Source organism: Pezoporus flaviventris, unplaced genomic scaffold (genome assembly GCF_033815535.1).
Source record: "Pezoporus flaviventris isolate CSIRO_AGI_PZ_B2104156 unplaced genomic scaffold, CSIRO_AGI_Pfla_v1 ptg000001l, whole genome shotgun sequence".
In the NCBI taxonomy this organism is placed as follows: Eukaryota; Metazoa; Chordata; class Aves; order Psittaciformes; family Psittacidae; genus Pezoporus; species Pezoporus flaviventris.
Window position 1 is genome coordinate 39,390,262 of NW_026892549.1, and position 21,887 is coordinate 39,412,148.

Sequence of the window (21,887 nt, forward strand, 5' to 3'; positions counted from 1 at the left end):
TACTAATGCACTCTTTTCCTGTTCTTTAATTCCCTCAACTAGATTTAATCAAATCATACCCTAATAATTTCTGGCAAGGGTGTCTTAATGACTTTTTCCCCAGAAAAGAAAGTAAGGAGGGATAAGGACTTAAGTGACTGACAGCCGATGTGGCCTTGTTTCCATTAGTTATGTTCAGCTGTTAATGAACAGTTACTAATAGGCATATTAGCTTTATTTGAAACGTTGACACATGGAGTTCTTTAACAGGTACTGACAGCAGATAAGAAGATAGATGTACCATGAACATCCCTAGCCTTGCATATAATTAAGAATTATTGACGTCTGTGACATACTATAAACTGAATAAGGTAATTTCCTGCTCCACCAAAGGCTGCTGTGGGGGCAGTGGTGTTCAGAGTACTTGTGGTTGCTGTGAGTGTGGGGCTGGCTCTACGGCGCTGTTCCGAGAAACTGAGCTGAAGAGGTGCATTTTGCAGCTTGAGGCTCCACGAAACAGCTGCTCAGGCTGCAAGGTCAAGGCAGGAATGTGGGCGAAGTGTTCGTGGTGAACGTTTCATGGCTCTGGTGAGGTCACAGAGTGGGCTGTTTCTGAGCCCGACAGCCATCTTTTAAATCAATCCTGCCCAACATTAAACCTCCCTGTCGCAGTTGGAGCTCTGTTTGTTTCCAGGAAGTAGCTGTGCAGGACCACGAGATGGCGTGCAATAGTTTCCTTTTGCTGAACTCAGGATTAGGCTCAGCAATGAGGGTGGTTGTTGGTTACCGCCTCCAGCAGCAACAGTAGTCAAATGGATGCCAGCTGGATGCTGAATGATGGTGCTTTCAGGAATCACAGATAACTGTAGAACCCACTGATTTGAAGGCAGAAATGGGCTAAGCTGAAGCTATTTCTAAATTCCAGTATTTTTCTGGCAATTTGCTGTCTTAAGCCAAGCTAACCATAGGGCAGGGTGAAAGATTGTTTCAAAGGAGGCAGATCCTTACAGGAAGGGACTTGTTTGAGATACCTTAATGCTGAAGGAGAGGCCCCAGTAACATTTCCAGCCTCTCAGTGATGCAAGTGCTGATTATGGAATTAAGTTGAAGGGGGCAGGATAAGGATCGGTGATGTTCAATCATGGCGCCCTGTCTTCCTCAATTACAGGCTTTGTCTGTACTAGTCAACAGTGTTCACAATCACTCCCTACTGTTGAGGCCCCACTGGCACCAAGCTCAGATTCTTTGGTTCATTGCTTGGACTTAGATGCCTAGAATCTGTCTCATTTTAGATTTGAATCTTGTAATGGTATTGGACTGCAAAAGTGTTTCTTCATTTGTAAGTGTCCATAGTTGACAACTAACTCATATTTTGTAGTCCTGATCCTTATTTGTGCAGCTCAGCAGTGTGCTGCATGTTTTAGTAGTAACTTTAGCAGAGAAAGCAAAAATCTTCAAACTGTTTTGCCTGTAACATCTGTGGCAAAAAGGTTTGGGGTTTTTAAGCTGTGATATAACGGGGAGCCAACACCTACCATAGCAGTTTTAAAGTGAAAAGAACTAATCTCAAAGAAAACCCCCAAACAAACCTAAACCAAACCCAAACAAGCCAAGCCACCACCCTAATCAAACAGAAAACTTCATTTAGCTCAGATAAATCTCCATCAGTTCTGCCCTGCAGGCCTGGTGAATGATCTCAAGCATAGTAATCTGCCATTTTACAGCATATCTAAGAGATTTGCAGATGTTGGCTAGAGAGCTTATAAACTGAGCAAGGAACAAATACATCCTTTTCCAGAAACCTCAATTCATGTTTATCCTTAGGCGAATATATTACGTTGCCAGGGTGCAGCTAGCAAATCAGAATTTCACTTGGGTGGATGACTGGTGTTTCTTAGGAACAGCCTTTGCACATATTTCAGTTGCAAGTTAGCACTGAAATGCAGGTTTTTTTGCTATGACATGCTTGTCATGCAAAACTGCATCAAGACTTAGAGTTCAAAGGAGAAAGACCTGGCATGTGAAGACCTGCTCTGGCTGAGAAAGGCTAGGTGGTGTGCATGGTTTTGTTACCTTACTCATTCAGAGCAGGAAAGCGCAGTCCCATCTCCGTCAGCCACGTGCTTGCCTCTCTGCTGCCCTTCCTTGCACATAGAAAGGCAGAATTTTGCCCTAAGAGGAGACTGACAAGCTGACTACGGCCCTATCAAATAATCACATTCTCAGCCTTGGAAATTTTATGCTATGGGATCAAAAGGTACGTTTCATCCGTAGTTGTGCAATGTAGTATTTTTACTCCCTCTGAACAGTTTCCTGTGTTAGGTTCACAGTTAATCCATCTTAAAAGCTGCATTCCAGCATCGCTCAGTTCACCCACAAAAGAGAGCTTCAGAGACCACAGAGGTCAGGCTCACCTTGGGCAACCCAAGGCAACAGTGAAAGCCACTTCTGCCAACAAAACAACCCATTTTAATAGCAGTCCTCTTGCCTGAGAGCTGTTTACTCTGCCTGCAAGTGGTTGCGTATTCATGTACTTTGTTCATGGCCCTTGCAGCCTTGCGTGAGCTATGAAACCTCAAAAGAAGCTAAAAAAAAGGAAACACGAGTGATGAACTCAAGCCCCAAAGACTATAGTCAACATAGGCTTGGTAGATACGTAAGAAAATCCTGCAGTGGAAGATTATATTAGCAAAAGCAATGCAGAGCCATGACATTTACATTTGACAAGGGGCACTGGACGCAATGGATGTCACTGAGAGTCAGCCCATCTGGACTTTCTGAGGTGCAGAAAGGACATTATAGCACTGCCCAGATCCTGCTCCTTGGAGACATCACTTCCCAGCCTTCGCATGTATCAGCCAACGTCTTCTGCTAGCAGCTTTCATGAATAAACAGCTCTTTGCGCTGTTCTTGCTCCTAGGTGAACAGTAGTCACAAATAACAAATCTTCACCCAACAACACTTCATTCTCACCTGCTGTAAGAGAAATAGCTTTCAGTTCTTGCCACTGGAGAGAGTGAGAAAACATAGCTAAAACTTAGCAGTGACCTTGCTACCATCTCACCCTTATCTTTCAACTTGATTTCCCCTGAAATTCTGGGGTTTGAGTCTTCAAAATAGTCTTCTTTAAAAACAAACTGAAGTTTTCTCCTATCCTGGTATTTCTAAGTGCCTGTTGTATGGGCTTGAAGCTGTGCACATACCATGTGCTTGGATTGGCACATGCCATCAGGCACTGCTTAAACAATTTAAAGAAAGAATCCGGGCATTGAAGCTTGCCCAGAGAAATAGTGCAATTTCTTTAAGAAACATTAGACCTTGGAAACGAAATTTGACATTTTTATAAACAGCAGCTCAATATTAACAGTTACTAGGCATTAGGTCGAGTTTTGTCAACTATGATACTAAAAGCTAGAACTGTAAGAAAAAAGATATAAGAAGCTATTTCACAACACTGTTTATGCCCTCAGGTGAGTTTGTGTTCACATGAAACAGGGAACAGAACAAGCATGCTCCTAGGCAGTAACACTACTAAGGCTCAGAAGTCTGACAATAGAAGATGCTTTTGTACATGTATACAGTACTTGGGTAAAATCCTTTTAGAGAGCAACTGCAACTGCTAAGAAAATAGAAACCAACTGGAAGTCTGTGTATTGCCAAGTAACATGCTGGGCACTGGAAATGGCTGATTTTGTAAAACAATTACCTTTTGTTTCAAGGTTACATTTTTATTTGAACCAGATTTCTTGCCCATCTTGCCAGTATCACCTATTTGGAGAGAAGAAAAAAAAAAACCCAAAACAACCCCAAAATTCACACTTGCTCTCTGGGCACTGCTTAATAATGAAAAGGAACTTAATGCTCCTAACCCGCTCTTGACTGGGTTTATTCCTAACTACAAAAAGAGTAACAAAAATAATGTTCTTCTGATTGCACTGTGCTTCTGAATATTTTTAGCCTAAAAGTACACATCATAAAGGAGTAGGAAGACTTTGAGGTGAAATATCGAGGACTTTGGGGAACTGAGTGAAATATTTTTAAATGCCCCTTGGAAATTTCCACACATCACTCATATGGAGGCATCCTCATACATCCGTACCGAAAGATTCACACTGCTGGAGTTCAGCGTAAGCGCAGTCTGCTCCAGAGTCTCTCACCAGCTTGCAGAATTACTTGCTTCAGCCTGGAATCCTGTCCTCTCAATGCTTGTCTGTTAGCCCACAGATTTCTTTTGGTATGTTACTAGCCCCTTCTCTAAAGCACTTGCTGCTTGGTGACTGCTGCCATATCTCGCACTACAAACACAGTATTTTAGGATAAAGCCTGAAAGCATCTTGGATTCTTGTCTACTACATCACTGAATTTCTCCCCCTTTCCTCTTTTTGCCTTACTCCCCATGTCGTTTCTAGATGGGGCTGTGTAGTATCATTCAGAAAGGCTAGAAAGGGTTACTAAAAACACAGGGAGATTTCTTGTGGTATATAGGAAGAGAGATACTGAAAGAGAGCTGTTAAAGGATAGAAGACAGATGGCTTTCTCTTTTCTAATCACTGCATTTGGCACTCTGCTTGGCTACTTCACAGAGCAGAGGGGTCCTACTGTCACCTCTTGCCTAGGACTCCTCATTTGCCATCTTTTCATGGGGAGTGCCATGCTTTTTGAACTACTTCTTGGACTCTCCAAGAAACGAGTAGGAGTCAGCACACACATCCACTGCCTGGTGTGCTCTGCACACCCTGCCCACCCCCTTCAGCCACGGCCTGTGCTCCACCTCAGTACTCTGCGGCTTCAGTGGAAGACAGGGGCTGGCCTGAGGGAGGATCATGAGTCAGCCGGTGGGAGAGAACACCCCCGGACATTTCCCTGTGCCTGAGACACCACATCCTGTCACTATGAAGGCACAGCAGCAGTTTTTAAGAGGCTGTTTGAAAATAGCAGCTCACTGACACCTTTTGACTGCAGGAGGAGAGGCACCATGCTCTCTTCAAGAACTCTTCAAAAGGATTCACAGTAATAGAAAAATGTTGTCATTGCGCATGGGCTGAACTTGAACAACCTCTATGACTGATTATGATGCTGAGAACAGCTGATGAGCACAGTGCAATTTCAAGTGCAAGGTCTTTGCTTGTGCTGTGTGTATGCTGTGCAGGGGGAATATTGGCTGTTTAAACAGTAGGTGCACTTCACTAGAGCAGGGTGTTTGATGACTCCTGTACGTATCTCTTCATAAAGACTAGAAATATGCTTTCTGAAAGAAAGATAGTATTTAAATTGATTAGGCAAATAATAAATACTGCCCTCAGCTTCCCATCTGCAGCAGTCTCTGAGCGCTGGGCATATGGCACCCTTCCAGACCACATGGCAGCCAATGAAGGAAAGCTGGTGGCTATTATTTCACCCACCTTTGGCAGGAAATAAAACATCTGTTTAATCCTGTCAGTGGGACTCCCCAGCAGTTAGGCTGAGGTGGTTAAGAAGGAATATGATTGAAAATTATGTTTAAGGCAGCAGAAGGCAGTGATATTCTTTTCAAATTTGATAAGACTTCAGCTGCTGATAGTTTGAGGGTTGTGGCCAGTCAGGACCTCTGTTTCACAGCTGAGCCGTAGAGAAATCTTCCTTTTGAAAAAGGGCTTCTTTCAGCTGGGCTCAAGGGACAAGTGGTTGTGGATTGGGACTGCTCACAAGTAGAGCAGCTGTACTGGCTGCTGCTCTCAGTTCTTTTGGTTACCAATGGTATTTTGCATTGCTGTTCAACCACAAGGCAGTGTTAAATGCTTCAACACTTGGACTATTAATGTGAAAAAGCAGCATGGGCAAACATGACATTCTGTGAAATATATAAGCAGATGAAGATATTTTGGGGGTGAAGAGCAACTTCTAAAATGATCTTTTCCCCTGGAATGTTAAAACCTGTACTATTGACTGTGAATGATAAGCCAGTGGGCTGACCGAATAGCTTGGCTAAGCAGTGATGAAGAGGAAGCTGGAAGTCCCACCTCCTACAACAGCAGCAGAGCCCTAAGAGGTCAAAAGAGGCAGCCTCAAAAAGAGGGAGGGGATTTACTATAGATGATACGGTCAGAATGGTCCACTGAAACTGAGCAAAAGGAACTTTAGACCAGGCGCTCAGATTAATCTACATAACAGTCTCTAGCAGGGAAGGGTTCAAATCCCTTTCCAGAAAAGGACAAAACAAAGTCTTGGGTTCAGCAACCAAAAGAATAAGCCTGTGCTGAATTACTGGAGCAAGATGAAAAACATTTGCTGTTTTGTGGGATTCATCTTGCTCTACCCTCTTCATATCCAGCAGAGCCTGCTCACAGACACTGTGGTGCTCCTTTTTGAACTGGTTTGGCTCAGTGGGTAGATGGGCATTTAGTTAGCGGTGGTCACTTTGGAGGGAGGAGGGTTTGGAGAATCATCTTTTTCTACAGGCAGTCACTGAGAACAGATTCCAGCTGGCTGCAAGCACTCCCACTAGGATGTGAAGCACAGCAAGGTCTAAAGTCTAAAGATGCTTCTGAGTACCCTCGTCAGCTGGTAGGCACAAGCACCCTGGCATGCAGGGCAGCACTGAAATGCACAGTCATAGCCATTACTGTGCCACCATTTAGAAACAGTTGATTTTGATGCAGTTTGAAGCAACAGAGGTGGACTAAACCCTCTAAAAAATTGTACCCACTTGAGGCAGTAGCACATAATTAAGAGGATCCCAAGTCCAACCAAAGACACCAACCAAAGCTGGAAAGCAAAATGGGACTTTGGTAAACTTGACTTTGCCACATTGAACCCGCTTCTCTACTGGCTATGACAAAGTCAGAAGAAAAAGGTCCAGTCCCTGCTGCTGCAAGTTCCTGTTGTCCTTTGCTTATCAAAAAAAATCAGCTGTTGCAGCAACAGGCTGCTGCTCTGCTTATGGGCTCAGACTTACTAAGGCTGGGCAAGATCATTACCATCTTCCACCCTGACCTCTTGCAGTATGACCACCACAAAATGGCACCAAGAGTTCCTGTGCAAGCTTCACATGCCTGAATGAATTGGAGCATATTTTGAGAAGGAAATTAAACCTCAGTTGATAGTGGTGGATTATATATTTACAACTACTAAAACTCTTACCATGTTTTGTTTCCCTCACTGTAAATAAGGGGTGAGCTTTTCTTCTACCTTACGGTGTTTGTAATACTCTGTGAAATGGCATTTTTTCAAGTCTACACTGCAGAAAGAGTGCCTTGCTTGACTGTTGGCTACACAGTCACAGGTGTCTTTGCTCTCACTTATTGATGCTATCAAGAAAGCTGCATCCCTTAAAAGGCTTCCAGCTGAATTTAAGCTCCAGGCCAGATACTTTCTCTCTGCAGGGTAACTTTTACCATCAACTCTCACTGGAACAAGGCAGCTTTAAAACTAGGAAAAAATGAACGAGGAAATCAGTGACACCAATTATATGCCAAATGAAGATAAGTCCCTCTGTCTCATTAGCACTGTTTAATTATGCTTGGATTTACATTCTAAATGTAGTTCATAAGAATTCACAAGGGCAAGTGTTCACTTCCACTGTTGTAATCTGCTCCATAGCTAATACGTCTCTCTCCTATAAGATCAACAGTTTTAAGGACCTGTCTGCTTGATTCATAAATAAAGAAGATGCTGACATTTCACCCCTTAGAAGTGAAAAATGGTGGTTAACCAATGGCTTATATTTGCATTGCTGTGAGAGTCCAGAGGTCTCATCTGACTTCTCAGCTTCCAGTGCTGGGTCTATATGACCACACAGAGAGTCAGGGCTACAGGGTCCTATAACTGCAACTAGATGCAGAGGTAGCATATTTTCAATATGCATGCGTGTATGTATTAAGGTGTTTATATGTCTGTCTCTCTCTCTTCTGTCTATCTCTTTAAATGCAGAACATCAAAGTTTGCAGGAATTTGAGTCTTATCTCCCCAGTCTCAGTCAAGCACTTGACGCAAGGCATCTCTCTTTGGGATTGATTTTAAGCTCTTTAACAGTGTATCACTACAAACCCGGTAACAAATGTTCTAACTACTTGACTCAATCTAGTTACAAGTAGATTGCAGCAGGATTCTAAAAAGCTGCCCTAAATCTGGGTCTTCTATCAAGGGGTTCAGCTGAGAAAGAAAGGAGACACACTCCCTCATGCCCTGGAGAAAATGCCCCCAGATCCAGGTCCTTGCTGACCAAGAGGAAGACTTCTCTTGGACCATGTGCAATGTAGCTGTCCAAAACATTAACGAAGGAATATCTCCAGTTTGAGAAAGGTGAGGTTTAAACAAGCATTTCCATACCAGCCAACTCCAAAAGGAGGGAATGGAGCCGTTCATAGGGGAGGAGAGAAGCAAACACTCTCTTTCCCTACCAAGTCTGGTTAGGAATTCAGTGTTAAGAAGATCCATCTAAGAAGACAAAGGTTTCCAGAACATCATCAGCATTTCTAGAAGAACAGTGAGTGCAAACATGCTGCCTAACATGGCACCAGTCTTTGCTAATCCTTTCTAAGTGGTTTTGTTTGATTCAGAAATACTATTAATTAATCTAACCACATATAAACACTATTGATTGAGAATTTTACTGTTCTCAAACTATTGTTTATTATCTTAGGAAAACATTTTACATTTGCATCCTGGATTAGTACATATCTGCCAAGAACAGATGTCATTGCTTAGTCACAGTGCACAAAGGCATCTGATGCTCGGTGTAGGTTAAGCGTTTGGTGTCCAAAGGGTAATGAACATAGATGCAGTATTAGATATGAGCTTCAGATGCTTGAATTCATGAAGGACCTACAGGAATAAACACTTGCGTGCCCATGGGATATGGAATAATTGGAACAACAGGTTCTTCCTACATGAGCTTAGTCAGGGAATGCTTAAAAACGACGGGGGGGGGGTGTGTGTGTGTAATTTCTGCTCTCTAGAGATAATTATGCAGAAGCTGAGTGCTTAAATGCTGGTAGCACCCAGATCACTGTGGTGGCTGCTGTGATGGTGGTTGTTTCTAGGAAGCTTTGGTTCTTTGTTATATGTTGCAGAGGACAGCATAGGCCAGCATGAGCGGTGTGTTAGGACTCTGTCATATGCCAGAAAAAGCACTGGCTTGGCCAAGTATTTGTATTTGTATTTGTGTGGTGGCATAAAAGAAACACTAAACTAAACGGCCGCCTGAGGGCCCCATGGGAAATGGTATTGACTATCAGGGGATGTTTCCTGTATCTCCTGCTGGTGGCTTTCCTGCTGCAGCGCACCTCTGCTGTTTGCTGTTTGTCAGGTGAGAGATAATCTCTAATCGCATTCTTGCCCTCCTCTTAACAAACTGATTTTGGTCAGTGAATAAAGCTAGTATTTCACCCACAAGGGCAGGATTAATAGCTGCTGTGTGGAGGAACACTCTCTGTTCCAAGACCTGGCTGAAAAGTTTCCTCCCTGTCAAACCAAACAGTGATCCACAGACACTGGAAGCAGACTCTAATCTCTGGCAGTTTAGAGGGGTGTAATGCAAACATGAAAGAACATAACTGCTGGATACAACTTGTTGCTTTAATGAGAACATGCCCTTGGAGTTTACGACAAACAAATTCCAGTTGCTTTATTGTATTGTGTCTGAATTTCCCCCTGTCGTTTCAGCTGGATACAGCACACTGCTGGATCGTGCCTGGAGAAGGAAATTATTTGTACAACTGTGGAGGGAAGGAGAAAATCTTTGACAAGATGTCCACAAAATGAAAAATTGAGAATACTGGTAGGGCAGCCAGGCAATTGCCCCTGTTAAGAAAGCTGTTGCCCCTCTTAAGAAAGCTGTTCCTCCTGCTGGAAAGCCAGTACACCAAAGCCCAGCTGTGAGAGTAAGCCTGCCTCTGGGGAAGCCTCTTTTCCTCCAATGGGCTCTGGAGTGAGCACAGCCAGGCAGTGGGGCAGCCTGAGCTGGAAGTGAAGACCTGTCCTGCACCATGCTAAGCCGCTGCCATTTCCCGATGTGTCTCTCCATCTTTGCCAGCTGCTGCTCACACACACTTCCCAGTGCTCGTGCTGCTCAGGCCTTGGCTCAACTCAGTCCTGGCTGAGAAATAACCCAGCCAAAAAGAGAAAACTGCGTTTTCACCCAGGCCCACAAGCTGCGTGGTTGTTGGTCTGGAGGCAAGGGAGGCTGTGTGTGCAAAGGCCTCGGGGGTGAGTCCTGGGTTGGCTTACACTGACAGCAAAAATCACATCTCCAGCTAGGAATGTGAAACTGAGAGGTATTAAACCCTGGACCAAGACCAAAACCATCATAACTCTTACACCCTTCGTGACTTTAGTTGCTATAAGACAGCATTTTCCCCTCCAAATGAGCAAACAAGTGCAAAACAATGGTTTTAATTATTAAGAAACTTCTAACATACAACCACACCTTAAAGGAATCAACTTCTGTGAAGCACTTAGATAATTTTCGTATTAAATATTTGTCTTGTGTAAAAAATACAAAATCTTTAATGGTAAGAGGGTATTTATTTGCCCTAAACCACAACAGCCATGCTATGAGGTTTACTAACTGCTGCATTATATCTTTAACTGAAAAACTCTGTTGCAGATTGTATATTGTAGGAGCTACCAGTATTTCTTTCACCATTTGAAATTAGTTTAGAACTACCTATCATTAATTCGCCTTTGTCAGCACAATGTCCTGTGAATAACATGTTAGAAATCATAAGCAGTGACCATCACAAGGAAATGTGTGTCTTGAAAATTATAAAATGGTATTTTAAAAGGTTTCTGAGTTGTAATTGTGTCATTTCAAATTACAAGAATGGCAGTAATAGGAACGAAATCCAGAGCAGAGAGCAAAAGAGCTGAATTACAATACTTCCAGCCATTTTTAATTATAAATATATTCTGTGAATCCTGCTTCAAACTATTTAGGTATCAATTAATGCATTTTACAGATTCATCATTGTAGTACTTGAGCACCTAAAGCTAAGGCTTAACACAAAAATTGAGGAGACAAAATTCAGAATGGTTAGAGTTAAGTACAATTACAGATCCTATTTCCAGACACTACAACTTAATACTGCTGTGAACTCCAAACAGAAGTCAAGTTTCACTCTGGAAGCTCTGATTCTTATTTTAAGACTCTTGCTTCAAGTCAGGTGGAACGTATGAATTGGTGAGTTTTCCTTCACCCTTTGTTACAAGCTATTTCTCCCTGCTTTACATAAGCTATAAGAGAAACCATTTTCTCTTAGTATTTGTTGAATTGATAGCTAGCCAAGTACAGCCAAATCCAAGCAAATACCGCTACCACATGCCAATTTCTAGGAAAATTAGTGTCATTAATATTTAAATCCTCTGCCTGCAGGAGGCAAAGAAGCTCTGGTCCAATATCGCAGAGGGACGAGCAGTCCTGACCACTAAGTCACAGCATCTGCTGCTCTGATATCATCACGCCCGAGCTCTGTGTCACACCAGTGGGATATGCAGTCAGGTACTTTAGCAGTACTTTGTCTGAATACATCACCTTGTTTTGCCATCTAGTGGGCGCTGAGAAACCGAATGGCTGCTGGCAAGTTCGTATGATTCACATCTCCAGTGGCAAGCCAAATTTTGATGTACCTCCTTGGTTTTGGGTTGACTTTCGAGCAGCAAAGTGCTGCTTATAAAGTAGTGATGGTTCAGGCACCACTACTTGTCCCCTTGTGCCCATGTCTTGCCTTCTGTACCACAGAATCATAAAATCAGAATCACAGAATGGTTTGGGTTGGAAGGGACCTTAAAGATCATCTAGTTCCAACCCCATACCTTCCACTAGACCAGGTTGCTCCAAGCCCCATCCAACCTGGCCTTGAACATTTCCAGGGATGGGGCAGCCACAGCTTCTCTGGGCAAGTTTTTCCAGTGCCTCACCACTCTCACAGTAAAGAATTTCTTCCTAGTATCTAATCTAAATCTACCTTCTTTCAGTTTGAAGCCATTCCTCCTTGTCCTGTCACTACACACCATTGTAAAAAGTTCCTCTCCTGCATTCTTGTAAGCCCCCTTCAGGTACTGGAAGGCTGCTATAAGGAAGTGTATGTTCTGTATATCTGAGTATGAAACAATGTAAAACTTTGCCACTAGCTATTATAGCAATCTACCTTATATCCACCCAGTTGCATAGCGGCTGAGTCTGAAAATGTTCTGGACATAGAGCAAGTTATCTAAGTGAGCACAGCTGAAGTGTCACTTCAGTCACACCATCCGTCTGGAGCCTTGCCCAGCTGACTCCTACTTGCTTTTCCTCAATTTCGAATACGAATGGCCCATATTGGCTTTTCTTCATGATCTCTGTGCCCCATCTGTGTTGCTCCTTAGCACAAAACTAGCAAAATCCTTTGCAACCTAAGTAATCTTTTGCAAAACCTAAAAAGAGAAAAACATGACCTGACTCACTAAATAAAAAAGAGACCTTCACATTGCTGCCTGATGTTAACAGAGCACATCAAAGCATGCCCCAAAGTAGAAAAGCTATCTCAACGTAATTCAGCTGATTTCCTCGTAGTTGTCTCTGGGATAAGGATAAAAAAAATCCTGATCTTTACAGTTTTCACCATTTGAACCATGTTTTGTTTAACATGCTACCTATTCATTAAAGTTTTGATTTTACCAATACACTAAGGTATTAATACAAGTGGAAGAGGCTGAGGTTCATTAAAAACACAAGAATTCTGTCAGATGATGAAGGATGAGAGTAATTCTATTTTATCTGTATGGGTTTTGTTAATTGGGTGATAGGACGATAATTTATGATATGCTAATTTGTTAGATTGGAATGTGTTTGAGCTCAGTAATAAAACTGTCCTGATATGTGATAGCTCTGAGAAGACAATTTACGAGATCAGGCTCAGCATCTGATATATCCTTATGTAACCCTGCAAGCAACATGGGAATTTTGTGGTATCACATGAATGTACACGAGTTGACATTTAACAAATGGAATAATAAGGGCAAATTCACTATAGGCAAGTGCTCATGTGCAGTTTTCCAACTTATACACTACTTACCTGGCTTTGCAATAGAAGGGCATGCAAGGAAGGTATTCCAGTTCTCTAATCAGTGATGAAAGCTCTGCCAGCTGCCAACGAGCCACAGCTGCAAGCCTGAAAAGAGCCATTTGTGTACTAGTTAGGGTGATTATTTTTGTCATGAAGAAAGTTTCCCAGTATGCAAATGTAGAAAGCTTTGCAAGAACTCTTCATGTGCCTTTTTAGAAGGGCAAACCTAGGTGAATGACAGGATCTGCACCTTCTCGCTAAGTCAGCCCCGTGTAGGTGACCACTGTCAGGTCTTGTTGTCATGCAGATGAGGAAGAATGTAGAAACCTGGGAGCACGGGGGAACATGTTTTACTTCTTCCAATCCTCTAAATCCTTGCTAATCCCAACAGTTTCAGTAGAAACTGCTGCTTTACCAATGAAGGTAAGTGAAGATCTACTGGATCTGTTCACACATGCACAAAGCAGGGCAGGTCTTAGTGCTCTGTCGTGCAAAGCTCTCACCAATGCTAATGGCAAGTCAGCTCTCTTTTACATCTTTCCTTCCAGGCCTGCTTAAAGTCACAAGTGTGTCCCAGCAGGTTAAGACACCAGAAACCATCTCTCCCGGCTTTAGCTTGCATTTAGACCACTGAGAACTCTTTTCTGGAAGCAGTAGTGGAATATGAATAGGAAAGAGCTTGTGCTTCAAAATACATATCTGTGTATTCAAATGATATTTCTCCAGGCCTTGCACATGTCACTGTACCATTATACTGGTTCTTACAGGAATCTTTGTTACCCATCCAGCTGCTTACCATTGCACATTTCAGGAATGTATCATGGACTATGGCTGCATGGTGACATATTGGAGCTGGCGGACATACTGGCGACTCTTGGACAAAGCACCAGCCCAGCTTTCCTGGAAGCTGCAAGACCAATGCCTTAGGGCTAGTAGATACATATTTAAGCATCACAGGGTTTCCTTCTTTACAAGTCCCAGTTCCACTTACTCCATTACAGTGAAAGGTATGCAGATAATATGTAAAATTAGGTTAAAAGGCATTTGGGCAATAGGAGATACATATTGCCAGATCCTACCCAGGAGTACTATTCTGAAATACCATCTTTGCATACATTTTATACAAGCCACAGACTTGTAGATGCACGTGGCACTTTTATCCCTGCAATTCGAATCATCAAAGAAATAGAAGCTATGCTTGTATTAAATACAGCATTAACATAATATATACAGTACTTATCATAATATAGTTATATACAGTATTTATCATAACATACTTTCTTTCATAAAGCCACATACAATTGATTTTTTCAGCAATCACAGTTTTATATTAGTGGCCAGTATTTAGAAGAAGCTGGTTTAAAAGTGCATAAAGATTCCTTTCCTTCTGTCCTGAGCTATAAATATTTCAGAATTTCAGCATCAAAAATAAACTATGGTATTGATTCAGTTAAGGTACTGACAGGCACTTCTAAGCGCTGAAGCACTGAATCATGCTTATGCCTCTTTGAGCCACAGCTGCTCCCAGGCCTTACTGAAGTCAATGACTCTGCTAAGGAGCATCCTTCCAGTTGAGGTGAAGGGAGCAATTGCACAACCCCTGTGTGTATCAATAAGAAAAATAATCTGAAGCCACAACCCCAGGCCACCTGCAAAACTAATTCAAACCCTCTGTATGGGTAAACAGGTTTCCCGAGAGTAACAGCAAACACAAGGGTGATGTCCAGTGACTGCTTATAGTCTTTTGCACTGAAAGCACAACTGCCAAAGTAAGAAACAGTACTGAGCTTGGGGCTGAGGCCATGGCATTCTCCTACCAGGAAAAATTTGTTTCAGTGAGCTGCAAAGCTGTGCTTTGCTGAATACCACAGCACAGCTTCCACACAGGAGCAAGAAATTCCTTACGTTAGTAGCTGACCTGCTGGTCTGATGGTAGCACACCTCTGAGGATATAGCAAATGTGGTTCTGATCTCCATCTGCTTTCAAACAGAAAGTCCCTGTATGTGTTTTAGTGATGCACAGAAGATACCCACAGATTTGCACCAGGGGATTCTGAAATTCAAACATCATGTAATTTCTTAATGGCACCTGATTAGCTCTAGAGTCACTAGGTACAAAATGAGAATTTGAGGGAAAACATTTTCCCTTGATTTAAGCACAGAATTTTCCTGGTTTAGGAAACATAGCACAATGAAAACATCTCAAGGTGACTCAATTACTTAGAGCAAAACAGATAAAAGTAATTTCTTCAACAGTAAGTCTCCCTAACATTGTGTTAGGAGTTGAATATCTGAAATAGATAATGTGAAGGTCTCACTTGTTCAGAGGATAATAATCTTAACTCTGAAGGATACTCAATAAACATGCATGAAGTTCAAAATTAAATATATGGAGGGGGCACAGTAAGCCATAATGCATAGGACTGGAAGTAACAGGCTTAGTAAGCAGCAAGAAAGGATGCTACGAAAAACTGGAGCAGATTGCATGGATAAGTAATGTAGCCTCCACTGATGGGCATCTTTAAGAATAAGGTGGAAAAATTATCAGGATAAAAGTAAACTGGAGCCAAACTTGGGTACTGGAATGCCCCAGACAACTTTTCAGGGACCCTTGCATTGTAAGCATTCAGGACCAAGTAAAACCTGCTTGGTTTGTGGAAAGAGCACCTGGAAACACATTGGGCTCAGGTGGCAGGTACATAACACCAGGCCCCCAGGCTGGTGACGCAGGGGGAGCTCCGTTTATCTTATTAGTCTCCTTTCATCAGCCAGTGGTCACAGGCATATGAAATTGTTGGGTTATTCATGATCTCTTTGAAAGCATTTGCAGTCTTACCTCTCCATGAAACGCAACACAGTTCTTCACTCTACCATCCATGGCTGCTGGGTACGCACCAGTCCTCAGGAGAGGTATTTACACCTCAAAGCCCACGGCAGGAGTGGGCTGGGACTGCAGAAATGACAGTGCCTGGCCTGGGTGATGTGACAGCAGACATGGTGGGTTGGCCTGCACACAGAGTGCAAGTCCATGATGGTGAAACACCATTAGTCGGTGCTGCCAGGAACCCCTTCCCTGCGAAACCAGGGTCTTCCCTCCGACAGCAGCTGTTATGTATTTGTAACATACAAAGCCAACAGCAACTGAGAGTCTGAACTGGTTTAGACACTTAAGTTGGGAGACTCTTACTGCTCTGCCTCTGAATTTAGAGGCTGCCCCAACCCCCTGCCCAGGCCCCACACTGGGCCAGGCTTCCCAGTCCCCCTTCCCAACACAATGCCCCACTTCTGGAGAAGACCAGCAAGTCCTGGGGCTCTCTGAAGACAAAGAAGTGTCTCAGAGACACCTCCCACCCTTCCTGGTGGCCCCTTCACCCAGCGTCCCTCACTATTCCAGCCCTCTGCACAAAATACGGTGGCGGGTAAGGAGGGAGTGGCTGCCACCACCTGCCCAGCAGGGCCCTCAGCTGCCGCAGCTCCTCTGGGCTGTGAGAGGAGCAGCCTCAGCCCCAGCGGAACTGCAATCCAGAGCAGGACTGGAGCAGCAGCGTGGCTGGGCACTTGCACCTGCTCCCAGAACCGGAGCTGATGGGTTGGGGAAGACAGGGCTGGTGGCCCCGCCTCAGACCTGTGGTTTCCTCAACAGAAAGATGTTGAAGCTGGAGCAGGAGCACCCAGGATGCTTCAGACCCAGGGCATGCTTTCCTTTTAAACACAACTTAGCTAGTCACCTGCTCAGGCCACCATTAGCAGCCCCTGACCTCTGTGCAGGGTCCAGCAGCAGCTTGGCACCTCGCACGCCCGTGACTTGCATACTGAGAGGGCTCCCAGCTTTGTGGGCTTTTGAAAGCCTCTCTAATGCAGCGGTTTGCTCATAGCAAAGTGTGTGCAGTCAATAGCCCTTGGGCAGCTAGCCAGCAAGGAGATGCCCTTCCAGTCCTCTTGTGTTAAAAGCACTCTTTAGAAAACTAAAACAGTAACTGGCCTCCCTGAAAACGGTACCTACCAACCAGCACAGACCCAGCTAAGGGAGAAGAATGTTCACTGAAATCTGAACAACTGCAGTGCAAACATAAGTAACAGTGCAACAAAACACAGCTGTTTTCCAGAAACAAGCCGAACATTGCTCGCTCTTGCTGCAATGACCTGTAGTGCTACAATCATAGTTAAAAGGGCAGAACTTACCCTACAGTCACCTGTTTCATATGTAGTTTGGGCTTTTATTATACAGCAGTGTAGTATTTTAGCACCTTCCATGAAATGCAGAAAATTGGAAGTATTTATGAGTTTCAAGTACAGGAAGCCCATTGTTTCCAAGGTTCATTAAAACCTGCCTGATGAGGTTCAACTTTATTCCTTTTGTCTAGCTGCTGCTAAATCAAGAGAGCTTAGGACATCTAGTGATGGATGATACATGATTAAGTTAGTAAAACATGCACGAAATACAGACTGAACCACCAATGCATCAATTACCTGGGTGTGGATCAGCATTGCTCCACAAGCAGCAGTAATTTGGGCATCTGGACTCAGTCTCTAGGGTACTTCTATCCCAAGCACAACTTGCTGAATACCAGGCACCAAACACACTAACTCAGATGTCTTCTTGTGATCACAGAATGAGTCCATGCGGGGATATGGAATTTCTATTAACAATACTGTAAGATGCTAACACAAACATCACTGTGTGTATTGGAGGTTTTTACCTCCAACTATGATTCAAAACATGAAATGGTGACTCTCCTTTTCTTTCGCATATTTCTACAAGAAACTTTGTTTAAAGTGATGGTTTAGGTTTCAGAAATGTGTACCTGTAAAGCTGGAGTAAGTGCCATGCACTTGGCCACAACAGCCTATTCCCAGATGCTAACAACAGGAAAAACAAGTCTGCATGTAATTAGTGCAATGCATAAAGCCCCTTAGTTTTTAGGTAGCTGTAAGATTTCTAGTTACTTTAGTTCTCTAATACATTGCCAAACTTCCGTTTACTAGGGGTAACCATAACAGATTCTTCAATTTAACTTCCAATACTGACACGCAGAGAAACAATGAATGAAATCTAATGAGAACCTACAGCTATGGCACATTCTCCTCCCTTGAACCATGGACCTGGTCTCACACTGTGGAAGATGGAAGGGATGCAGTCCCAGTACTCTGATGAATATAAGGCAGAAAGAGTATTTGAGTCTAATTTTATTCTATGAGCTAATCTTATTCCGCAGTTAAATAACTCTAGAAGGACCTGCTGAAATACTTTAAGTTGTTTCTGTGAGGTCTATTCAGTGAAAAGATGCTTTGGTTACTCCATTATGACATGTGTCATGACAGATTCAAGTTTCATGGAATCCTTCACTTACACCTCCAATGTAACTTTAATTATTATTGCTTTTTGTTTGTAATTGAAGAGCATTTGCTTTAAATAGCTAAGTGTAGCTCAGCGATGTGGTGAGCTGATTCACCCTGGTTGAAATGCAAAGGCACACAATGAAAACCTTGAAATTTCAACTGTCATTGTTTATTACTGTTTTGGCTACATTCTCTACAATTTCAGCAGCATCTTAAAGAGACAGTTAATGTTTCTTTATATACAATGAAAACAAAATGGCTTGCAACATCAGAAACAAGAGCAACAGTTTAACTGTACAATACTAAATGAAAACCGGTGGTAATACAGCCTCCTTTTTCTGCAACATGGACAAAATTACATATAGGTATTCAGCATCAAGAATGGGATAGTAAAAAGAATAGTGAATGAGAGATACACTGTTCTGAAAAGTAAGTTTCTACCATACAAGGCAGTTAGAAAATGTTTCACATTTTAAAATATCTGTACAAGAAACATTTCCTTGTTGATAGGAACTTCCAGAAAGAGAGAATAACCATGAGCAACTTCTACATCTAGTATCGATGCGCCCTGCATGTCGAGAACGCAATAAACCGGCTTAGAGAACTGTACTGTATATTGCCAACACAGATCTGTTTTACATGCCTTGATTGTTAATGAATTACTTACTCTTAATCTCTCAATAACGTTCAGTTGACTTGCACCTTAAGGAGGTCATTTGATTCTTTCGCAAAAGTAAAAGCAACGTCATTTAGCAGCAATTAAAAGCGCCTTGAGGGAGACTTAAAAAAAATACAATATCCAATTAGAAAAAGCCATACTTTAAACATTTGTACAGGAATAAGTTGCTGGAACTTAACTGAAAATGTGACATCTGTACAACAATTTACAATAGAGCTAGAAGGGAATTTATCATTATTCCTGCATAGAACGTTATACATGACCTGTTTGCATTTGGTTTCATACTGCTGCTTGCCTGTATCAGAAGTCTGGAAAGATTCACAAGTTTCAATACCACAGCAAGTATAGTTTTTTTAGAAAATTGAGCAGATTTCAAAATTAGCAATCTACTTGAGAAGTAAGTACCAGGAATTCCATATCACCCTTCCAATCTAAATTCAGTGAAACACCACCACATTTTTGGAGGTACAAGCCTGAGTTGCCAAATAAAATACTACAATTTTATCTGCGGAATCTGACACAGAACATATCTTCAACTGTCTCACACTCCTTACTTTGGTTTCAAAAGATCAATGTCTTGGAAAGATGGCAGTTTATTTAGTTTATAATCAGGCACGGAATTTTTCCTGTTTTCAAATTGGTTCACTACCCTTTTTTATTTAAATAATGAAAAACTACCCTTCATGTTAGAACTTTCCAGTATCAACCAAATGTACTTTTAAGTATTAAAAAAATTATTTACAATGTTCCCCAGAAAAAAAACTAAAATCCTTTTCTTCAGTCTTCAACACAATATACCTGTTAGTGTGTAACAGGCAGTGTCATCCTTCAATGTTTAAAAGTATTTCTCAGAAGGGTACATCTATTCACAGTCCATGATCCATTCCAATCATACAAATGACACTATGTAGGAGGACTTCAGTCTGAAAACACAGTTATCAAACTTGTCCTATGTAAAAACACTCAAATGCTTTCAAGCTCAAGTCTGCATCTGGAAACTACACAAAGGTATAATGCCATTTCTTGGTTGGAGGAATTTCAGTACGAAATAATGCTTGAAGTAGGTGGTGTAGGGGATGCTGCTAGCCCAGTCATATGCAAGTTTCCTGAAGAGTTTGATCTCCTCATATGAGGGAGGAGATAAGGATCATTAGCCAGCTGGTGGACATCAAATCTATCCTCTTTTCGGTATGCTAAACAGCGTCTGATAAAGGCCTAGGAAAGAAATACAAAAAATTACAGTTCCATTCCAAATAATTACATCTGCTTACAAGCAAATATGCATGTCCTCCTGTACAAACTCTTGTTCCTATCTAATTCAATTCAAATGACAGTGTAACATTTTGCTACTGAGACCATGAAAAAATGTAACATCACTGAAGAAACAAACAAACAAACACACAAAATCCAGCAAATTAATTGGCTTCATATAATTACACTTAAAACAGTTATTTCCATATTTAGGAACTGCATTTACAAGTGAAATATTAGCATATCACACAGTTAGAATTCTGCATGTGTTATCCCTGAACAGCTTAGTGAAAACCAGAAGCAAATGTCAAGAGGACTGAAAAAGTAGAAAGGAGCTCCACGGAGCTTCTAACACCATTCAGCTGTGCAGCAGATGAAGAGTACACAGAAGATACAGGGACAGAATTTTAATGCTTTAGCTGACCTCTGAAACCAAGCATTACCACATGTACCACGATGGAATAAAGCAAAATGTGAAATTTCACAATGGTGGTTGCCATTTTCAATTGGCATTAAATAACTAATAGACTATTAAGAAGCACTACCTAGCTGGAACTCCTTTCCCAGAAAAAACTCAATCCCATCAACTGACAAATTCTGTAGCTAGCTTCAGAACTGTTTTTGAGACACTACGTTATCCTGCATTTAGGTCCATACAATGTATGCCAATCAGTTTATGCTGAAAGTTTCTGTCAAGTCTTGTCTAGCATAAACAGAACATTAGGTCTCCTGAGAGCTTGGCCTTCAACATTTAATGATAGAAAATCCTTATTATTACTACAGAACTGACAAGCACGTCATTACTTAATTTAGGACTTAATTTAAAAGAATTGCAAATCTTTTCTTTGATAAATCTGTTCAGCTGTTTGTTCTTTGCTCCAATTAAAAGCAGGAGATTAAAGGAAAAAAATCTGTCATGCAAGCCTCCAAAGAATCCTGCTAGAATTTACTTCTATCATTTATATATCCAGCATGAGCAAGGCATAAAATAAAAATATGCACATCTTTCAATATATATTCAGATGTTCACGGACATTATGGATTTTAACCAAATTCTTCTCAATAAATCCTTCACAACAAATGAATTGTTAAGAGCTGTTTGCAAGATCCTCAGAGTAAGTTTGTGTCTAAAATGTTTGTAAAAGACTTCATGCTTCTGTGACACTGTAGACACATTACTGCAATGAGAAGGAGAACACTGCACAAAAAAGGAAAAAGGGGGATCAAAGGACAGTTACAGTCTGGAAACAAACTAACAATGTCATTTCAGGTTCATATTTATTTCATCTCCATGTTTTCCAAATCAGAATCTCAGTTTACAAGCTGTTCTTTTCCAAGCGCCAGGCCTATAAATCTGAAAGACAATTTGGATTCTACAGAGTCATCATAAATGGTCTGAATTTACAAGTTAGTCTGAAATTGTTTTATAGCATTTCCACTAGAGAATAATTTCCCTCTCTTACAGCTATCGTGACAATGTTAGTAAGAGTGAAGAATACTGAAAGTTTATTTTAGTCTTTCAAACAAACAAGAGAGAACGTAAAATAAAAGTTGCCAGTCCTCCACTGTCTACTCTTGTCTACTCTTTCCCAATATTAAAGAAAAAGTCCTAATGA

General features: G+C 41.8%; 1 protein-coding gene across 2 annotated transcripts in view; it reads right to left on the reverse strand.

Annotated features, from left to right (window-relative positions):
• Positions 1–18,488: 18,488 nt before the first annotated feature.
• TLK1 (tousled like kinase 1) overlaps positions 18,489–21,887 on the reverse strand; it is a 70,045-nt gene continuing 66,646 nt past the window's right edge. For both annotated transcript variants that reach the window (XM_061453266.1, XM_061453274.1), the window contains exon 21: positions 18,489–20,235. In XM_061453266.1, coding sequence (XP_061309250.1) covers positions 20,059–20,235 — 177 coding nt within the window. In that variant the 3' untranslated portion in view covers positions 18,489–20,058. The remainder of the gene's footprint in view (positions 20,236–21,887) is intronic.